The 8487-nt window shown below is 39.2% G+C and overlaps 1 protein-coding gene across 2 annotated transcripts; it reads left to right on the top strand.

The window, feature by feature from the left end:
- The first annotated feature begins 308 nt into the window (after nucleotides 1-308).
- On the top strand, nucleotides 309-6098 carry LOC139719331 (adenosine 3'-phospho 5'-phosphosulfate transporter 1-like). Of its 2 annotated transcripts, none has more exons than XM_071630749.1 (3): nucleotides 309-709; nucleotides 2080-2189; nucleotides 3790-6098. In XM_071630749.1, exons 1-3 carry the CDS (start codon nucleotides 451-453, stop codon nucleotides 4783-4785), a joined length of 1365 nt encoding a protein of 454 aa, XP_071486850.1. In that variant the 5' UTR covers nucleotides 309-450; the 3' UTR covers nucleotides 4786-6098. The 2 variants fall into 2 exon arrangements, with proteins under 2 accessions (XP_071486850.1, XP_071486849.1); XM_071630748.1 differs by having other exon boundaries at nucleotides 309-730.
- The last annotated feature ends 2389 nt before the right edge of the window (nucleotides 6099-8487 follow it).

The raw sequence follows: 8487 nt of genomic DNA, 5'->3' as shown, positions 1-8487 counted from the left end.
TAGTGCTGACTGCATGTATGCAAAGTGCGCTGAGTCCAGGAGAGTCCCCACAGTTGTTGGTCATCTTCGCAAGGTCAAGTTGGCTTGCACCTCTGCAAAGACCTGGAAGACAATCATTCCCTGCAAATATGTGTGAGCTGTATACATATAGTGTACAGTGTTTTCTCCTGTTAAAGCTTCTTATCTTGAACAAACCGAAGGCATCATTTACCAGGTATGAAAGAACATTCACTTATACTGCAGCTCTACAGTATCATACCAACCAATCCATATATTGGGTCTACTGTACTTAATACTATTGAGATTTGACCCCGTGTAAGCCAGGTAGCAACAGGTGCAACTTCAACCTCATGATGATTGATGATGAAAAGCAATGTGATTACCCAAATTCTTTAGAGAACTAAGAATCAGACATTTCACTTTTATTTTTTATTTGCCTCCATAGCTAAGATGACAGCCCATATATCACTGAATAAGCAGCCTGGTGGATTTACAGCAGCTAGAGCTATTGTATTTCTAGCTCTGTGTCTCTACCATGTGGATTCTGCTTTTGCGGATGAAGCGGGACCAGGAACAAATTCAGAAAGTTCCTGGACAGACTTCTGGCTGGTGCGCCTGGGCCTGAATGTCCTAGGCTACTTGTCCGTGATTGTTCCAGCCTGGTTGGTGATCCGGTACGTCCGCAGCTCTGGCTACCTGGAGAGGGGAGGTGAGGAGGCAGATACAGCTGGTAGGAATTGGTGCAGAAGAGAAGTATAAAAATTTATGCTGCTTGCTGTGAATCACCTTCAGTTCTGATTTCTGTTGATTTGTGTGACACAGTCTGCACCAGCCTTTTCCTGCTGACAAATACAATGTAGGTATTAAAAAGGAAAACATCTGGCCTTTAACCCTTTGTATTGACCCGCTGAAGATGGTTTGATTTTACTACAACACGCATTTCCCATAGACACCTGCCCGAGTATACTCGGGACTTGTCCTCAACTGGTTAAGTAAAAAATGGGCATCTCCCAATTCAGATGCCTGATGTTGTGTGTATAGACATGCACAGGAAACGAAATTGCTAAGACATGCCACCGCACAATGCTACATTTAGTGCAGGTTTTCTTCGTACAATCATTGAATATCTTATGTGTTGCCTGAAGTTCTTCTCTAATGTTATATGCACATTGCACCAATGCAGCACCACTAACATTCAGGTGTCTGGACATGTGTATTATCAACATTTTCATGAGCACATATTACTTCAGCAATGACTGAAATTAGTCATTCTTGTCTGCCTGCTTTAAAAATCTGAAAAAAAAAATAATAAGTTTGCTCCATTTCAAATACAATTGAACCTGCACAGAGTGACCACTCATGGGCATTGTCAATTTGACCTGTTATGTATACATGGTTACTATAGGAAGGTTTATGTCAAAGTAGAGTTGAGCACATAAATTATGATCTACACTTTGTATGATGGGCATAATATGCACATCCCTTTGAAGTTCATTATTTGAGGTGTATTATACTGATTTATAAATATTTTTTCTAAAAAATGAATAAGTGCAAAGAAAAAAGTACCCTGTTTGTATTGTCTTTTTACTAACGGTCAGTTGGACTGGCCATAGAAGTGGTTTTGTGTGATATGCAGAAACTCTAGCTTATACAAGTTGTACTACATGAGAGTGCAGTATGGGAGTGTAATGATTAGATGATTGCCTTATACACAAGGTCATTAACATGGGATATATCTTTGTTGAATTTTGTAGCAGCTGCATAAAGCAAGTGGTCAGTATTGAGAAGTTGCCACTAGAACAGATTTTAAAGTACACAGATTTTTTTTTTCATCCAACCATTTAATGCTACACCAGTATCTTTTGACTTTCCTTTTTTTTTACATTTAATTAGAGAGCAGTTAACTTCACTTGCAATATTCAGTGAACAGTTTCTTGTTTTAGGCTGATTGGTCTGTGATTGGCAATGTACTGATTGATGCCATCAGATAATAGCAGCTTGCTATACAATGTACCAGCAACTTGCAAAATGTTGGAGAAATGTAAGGATAATTTCTGAATTTGGTTTAATTCCTTTCAGGGTATGGCTGTTGGTTCCGAACCGTTAAATCGTGCGTGGCAGGAGCCGATGAACAGAAGGCTTCGTTGGAAGAAGGTGGAACCAAAGGGACCAGTACGGACAAACCCAAGGTTTGTGTCTCCTGTTATTCATCACTGGATGCATCCTTGTGATGTATTCATTATGCTTGATCATTTGTGTTCCTTATGTTTTATGTATTCTACATTCTGTTTTCGGGGTTTATGGTCATGATAGGTTTCTGTTTGTTTGAAGATGTTAACAGTTTTGATTTGTAGGTGCTAAGTACTGATCAAAGGAAAAAAAAAAGACATTCTGCTGGGGCAATCTATCCACAAAGACAGCATCCATATTTTCAATCCAAATGCAATGCAGAAAAGAACAAAAATTTTCATGAAGGTGATACGGGTATATACTACAACACTCTATTCTCACATATGAACAACACTCTGCTTGTGAGTAAGTTTCCTATATCAGAGCTTGTGTCAATGTCTCACTGTGAACAAAAAGATAACAAAAATTATTGGATGCCAAAGATTCTCATTCAATGACTTTTGTCAGCTTTTTTTGCTACACTTGGTACTGTAGACTGTCACAAAACTCATAAATTTTGTGGAAGAGATTAGGGTAGGTAAAACACATGCATAGATACGTTGAATTGTAAAATGCGCTCTGCACATAGATGTATGATACTTTTTCTCTCCCTCTCTAAATACAGTTAGTGCATACTCTTGAGTTTTAATAAGTTTCCAGTATCTATTTATTCAAGGGTTGTCACAGCTGGTCAAATTAACCATTCACATGTGCCACCTGCATGAGAAATGTTTTCTTGCTTTCATGCAACTCTCATGTATGCATTGAGCAAATATTTACATATTTTGCTCAAAAGCATTGGGAGTTGAATGACAATGTTTAATTTGCATCGGTAACACGAGGTCGTTGCTCTTTTTGTTTAAAGTGAGAAAGTGGAAAATAATGATTAATATTAGATAATTGCTTTTCAGTGTTTAATGGGGAAAAATGCAAATATGACACATTCTGCTGCACTGTAGAAAGATGATTTCTCTAGCAAAATGTGTATGAAAATATCAAGAGAAAGACTCACAGGATTAGGATAATAGAGGTAGTGGAAGGAAAGCCATGTAGAAAGCAAAAAGATCTATGTAAATGTGCATTTGGAATTAGCTTTTTTTTTTTAATGACCTGGTCTCTCCATATGTTTCCATGTTCAATGTGCTATTTGATCACCAGGAGGTCCAACTGTAGTCAGTAAATGGACACAAGTGATATGAGAACTTTTATCTGTCCACCATGAGCTAATCAACCTTCTCCTAAAACATTTGATTTATTGTATCAATTTTCATGTCAGTGAAACTGATCATGATATCGTGTTTACAAATATCTTGATATGCAAACTGTGTTTCATATTGTCTGCCTGCATTTTCATTGAAATTTACTACAACTTATGGCAATCACGAGTAAAAGAAGCATTCACTATCAAAGACATGGTTAGTTGTAAGGGGTGTGAAATTTTTTCATTATTTGCTGACATACTGAAATCAAGCACAATCTCTTGCATGAAAACTGTTACTCTCTAATCAGCTCTTGCTTCCTTATTTGTCAATCTGTATATTTTGCATTCTAACAAAACCTGTCGAATTGCCAATAGCTCCCATGAGTTACCAAGAACACTTTGCTTTTTGTTGAATACAGGCCAACCGTGGCTTTGTGCTGCTCTTCTGTGTGGCGGGTCTCCAGGGCTCGTACCTCACGTGGGGAGTTCTGCAGGAACGTATTATGGCGCACGAGTACGGCAAGGATGACACCAATCCAGGCGAGAAATTTACAAATTCCCAGTTCCTGGTATTCATGAATCGCATCCTGGCCTTCATAGCCGCCCTCCTCGTCATGACTTTCACTGTACAGCCACGCCACACGGCACCGCTCTACAAGTATTCCTACTGCTCCCTGTCGAACATCCTCAGTAGCTGGTGTCAGTACGAGGCCCTGAAGTTTGTGACCTTTCCAACGCAGGTCCTGGCCAAGGCTTCCAAGATCATCCCTGTGATGCTGATGGGGAAGGTCATGTCCGGCAAGTCGTACGAGTACTATGAGTACATCACGGCTGGCATGATATCCGTTGGCGTGACCATCTTCCTGTTGTCGCAGGGGGGTGATCACAAGGGTTCCACAGTCACCACCGTGTCCGGGGTCATCATCCTCATTGGCTACATGACCTTTGACAGCTTCACCTCCAACTGGCAGGCAGAGCTGTACAAGTCCTACAACATGTCCAGTATACAGATGATGTTTGGCGTCAACCTCTTCTCCTGCCTTTTCACGAGCTGGTCGTTGATCGAGCAGGGCGGGTTCCTCGAAGGGATCGATTTCATGCTCAAGTACAGCACCTTCATGTTCCACGTGGGGCTGCTGTCGCTATGCTCGGCCACTGGGCAGCTGTTCATCTTCTACACCATCTCCCAGTTTGGGGCCGTCATCTTCACCATCATCATGACCACCCGTCAGGCACTGGCGATTCTCCTCTCCTGCATCATCTATGGACATCCCCTCAACCTCCAAAGCATCACAGGAGTTATCATGGTCTTCATCGCACTCTTCCTCCGCGTGTATGCTCGCCAGCGCAAGTCTGGACAGAAGTCGAAACCCAAACCACCACAAGAAGTATCCAGCCCACAGAATAAAACATGACTAGGAAAGCACAGTCGTACCCACCACTTGTAAGATGTGCAAATCTATAGCTTTCAGAAGTGTAGATAACATTTTTCGTGTATGTATATTTTTGCAGTAACTAAGTACTGCCTCAGATATTTTTACTGCTCAGCACACCATTTTTCAAAAGTCTTTCTGTCTATTATCTGAACTCATTTGCTTGCAAACCTTGAATTCAGATATGTTTAAATCTGACTAAGTGATGAAGTTATTCAGTATACATGGCAAAGTCACACTTCACAATTGTTTTCTACTATTACAGAATTCTGTTACAAAGTTGATATTCAAGAGTCAAGTATCTTCTCATTTAGAAGCAGCATAAATAGATACTACGCTAGATAAAGATATGCCAATTTATATTGCTGACATGTCCTTTTCAGACCAAATGATTTTCATCAGGTATACTTGCGGATTTCTTTTTTCAGTCTGAAAGTGTCTCCGAGTAACACCACTGAAAATGCCCCTGTGGAAATTTAAGCAAAAGTTGGCCTTCTGCACCCCTAAGGCAGATCTGTGCTGTGCTTTAGAGCTGATCCTGCACAGAGCCAGCTGACATTGTGATTCACATTTGTGCGCATAGAGTTTCATCGGGCATCATCACCCTTTTGCCCCGAGTATGGGTTGAAGAGCTTATGGCCGATGATGTGCAAAATTATCATGTCCATCTTGAGTTAAAGATTAGCAATGGGTGAAGTCAGGATCGACACCATGAAGTAGGCATACATCTAATGAAATACACACCTTTACAGATGACAGTAACTAAATGCATGCTTGCATTGTATTACACTGTTACCTGCAACTCACTGAAAGAGAAAGATATTAGGCTGAAATGTTGTGGCATCCATATATGCTTTTTTGTTTCACATTGGGTGCAATTTGTTTAGATGTTTTCAATTTCTTTGATATTGTGTTAAAAAAGAAAAGTAATATTTTGAACTACCACTAATATGCCTAGGTATACCAGGCCAAGCGTAAGCTCAAGATTACACCTTTGATGAGATTTTCATTTATGTTCAGCAAAAATGTATTGCCGTAGTTTGAAAAGGGCGATGAATGGTTTTTCTGCTGGAAGTCCATCAAAACTGCTTTGTATATACAAGTTGTATTGTTGAGAGTTCAGGTACTAGAGAGCAAATCAGTGGATCAAATCATCTTCTAAAGCCACTTCACAAAAGTCAACCAGAGATGTCTCGACACCTCTGTCATATTTTTCTTTGTTGTCGGAAACTTTAGTTTTTGTTGCTTTTTTGTATCAGGAGGAAAGCAGTATCAGTCTATTATTGATATCAAAAGTTGACATTTACAGCAAAGGAGAATGAGAAAATTTTGTTTACTCAAAACAGTATCTTTTTTTTATGCCTCCGCCACGAAGTGGTGCCGGAGGCATTATGTTTTCGGGTTGTCCGTCCGTCCGTCCGTCCGTCCGTCCGTCCGTCCGTCCTTCCGTCCGTCCGTAATGAATTTTGTGGACAGGGTAACTACCAAAACCTTTTGAGGTATCCTAATGAAACTTGGCATGTATGTGTATTAGGGGGTGAATTTGTGCCTATCAACTTTTGGGTGCACATGCTCAAGGTCAAAGGTCAAAAGGTCAAGGTCAAATGCTTAAAATTGTACTATTTCCCCCGTATCTATGCAATGCCTGAAGATATTTTCTTGAAACTTAGTGTATACATGTACTACCCAATTAAGATTCTCTGGTGAAAGTTTGGGGTCATGAGGTCAAAAAGTCAGGGGTCAAAAGGTCAAGTAAAATGTTAAAATTTCACTTTTTTCTCTGTATCTTGGAAATTGTTCAAGGTTTCTTCATGGAACATAGTGTATATGCATCTACTGACTGGCAGTGGTTATCTAGGGAATTTAGGGTTCATGGGGTCAAAGGTCAGGGTCAAAGGTCAAGGGCAATACTTCAAAATCTTACTATTTTCCTTATATTTATGCTATGCCAGCAGGATATTTTTTTTAAAAACTTGATGTATCATGTCTAACCCAATAGAGATTCTCTGGAATTTTTTTTTGCCGAGAAGGTCAAAGGTCAAAAAGTCAGATCAAGTGAAAGTGCTGAACTTACTTTTTTCTCCATATCTCGGAAGTGGCTCAAGTTATCTTGAAACTTAGTACATGCTGAATTTATGTATGTTCTGCCTGACAGTGCTTCTCTTATAAATCAAAAGCCAGATGAAAATGATAACAAATTACTGTTCAATACAGAAATTGCGCTTTTTCTCCATACCTTGAAAATTACTCAGTGCATAAACTTATGAAATGGTCAAAGTCAAGTTAAAGTATTTAAATCCCCAAATACATGCTCTCCTATTCATCCAATTAAACATAGGTCAAGGAAGGTAAACATTCAATACATTTGTGACAAACATGTCATTTTAATATTTTGCCAATTTTGTGAAAATGTAATCACACATTGTCCACATGTACTATAGACCTATTAGGAGAATCATGCATTATGGCAGAGGCATACCAGTCGCCATAGCGACATTTCTAGTTTTTTTTAAGTTGACAAACCTGTGAGCTGTACATGTCTAGAGTATATGCACTCTGCTTCAGTACAGGTATAGAATTGTCAGCATAATGTGCTACACATTTGGAAACATTTGTGCAATGCATTGTTATTATTTGTATTATATCTAATGCATATTTCTAGAGAATGTCACATTTTTGATGTATTCAAAATACAGAATTTGTGAGGTAAACTTCTTCCACTACATGTGTAGGATGTAACATTTGAGACTCTGATAATGAATTGAATGTGGTTAGATTCTGAAACTAGCAGTGCAGACATAAAGCAGTCTCTCAAATACCAAAAAGGAACAGACAGTTTTAGAAATCTTGGAAGAACTTTCATGAAAATAGGAACCTTTTAACTTGGAAATTGAATGTGAAAATGAGAGGGCTTTCATATCATTGTTTTCACAGTATCCTTTTTGCTTGCTTGTAATTGACTGGGAAAATCATGACATGTACTCAACTCTGATACCAGGGTTCAAGTTCATGCAAGCCTTTCTGTTAAGAAGAAACAGATGTTAGCACTACCATTGACTTGTTGCACAGTGCGAGTAACCTCATGCTGTCACATGCTCATTCAGTCATCACAAACAAACATGCTACAGATGAAGTGTGCATGTATAATGTTGTATTTGTTAGGCTGAATTAATGCACCCAACACTGGACACAAGCTTTCTATAAGCATTTTGTCAATGGATAGTACAGTATCTACTGATGCTACCGCATCTCGCTTGTTCAACGAGCTAGAGCGCCTGTCATTTCTTTTCCAGAATCACGTTATTGAAGTTTTTGCCATGATGTCCTTGTCATGAATATAGACATTCTTTTCGATACTATCTCTGTCGCTAGCTGAATTAATTCTTTGAAGTCTCTGTCACAGTGTGTAAAACTTCTGATGTTGTTGCTTGTTTGGTTCTAGTAGTTGTTATTTTTTATATACAGTATTGTGAAGCAGTGAGAACTGCATTGAGAAAGCACCTTGAAGCAAGTTTGTCTCTTGCATGTGTTTAGGAACGAATCAGCCACTTCCACTGGAGGATGAACCAAGTTTCTCTTCATTTGCTATAAAAGAGACTTGACTTAGTCATCAACCAAATAATATGTGTTATTTGATTTGCTTACTTCCTTAGTACAGTTGTCAGCAGGCAAACGGAAGAGTTT

Source organism: Diadema antillarum, unplaced genomic scaffold (genome assembly GCF_040938485.1).
Source record: "Diadema antillarum isolate AM-2024a unplaced genomic scaffold, OU_Dant_1.0 scf00000109, whole genome shotgun sequence".
NCBI classification, from domain to species: Eukaryota; Metazoa; Echinodermata; class Echinoidea; order Diadematoida; family Diadematidae; genus Diadema; species Diadema antillarum.
This window is presented reverse-complemented; position numbering and strand designations above follow the sequence as displayed.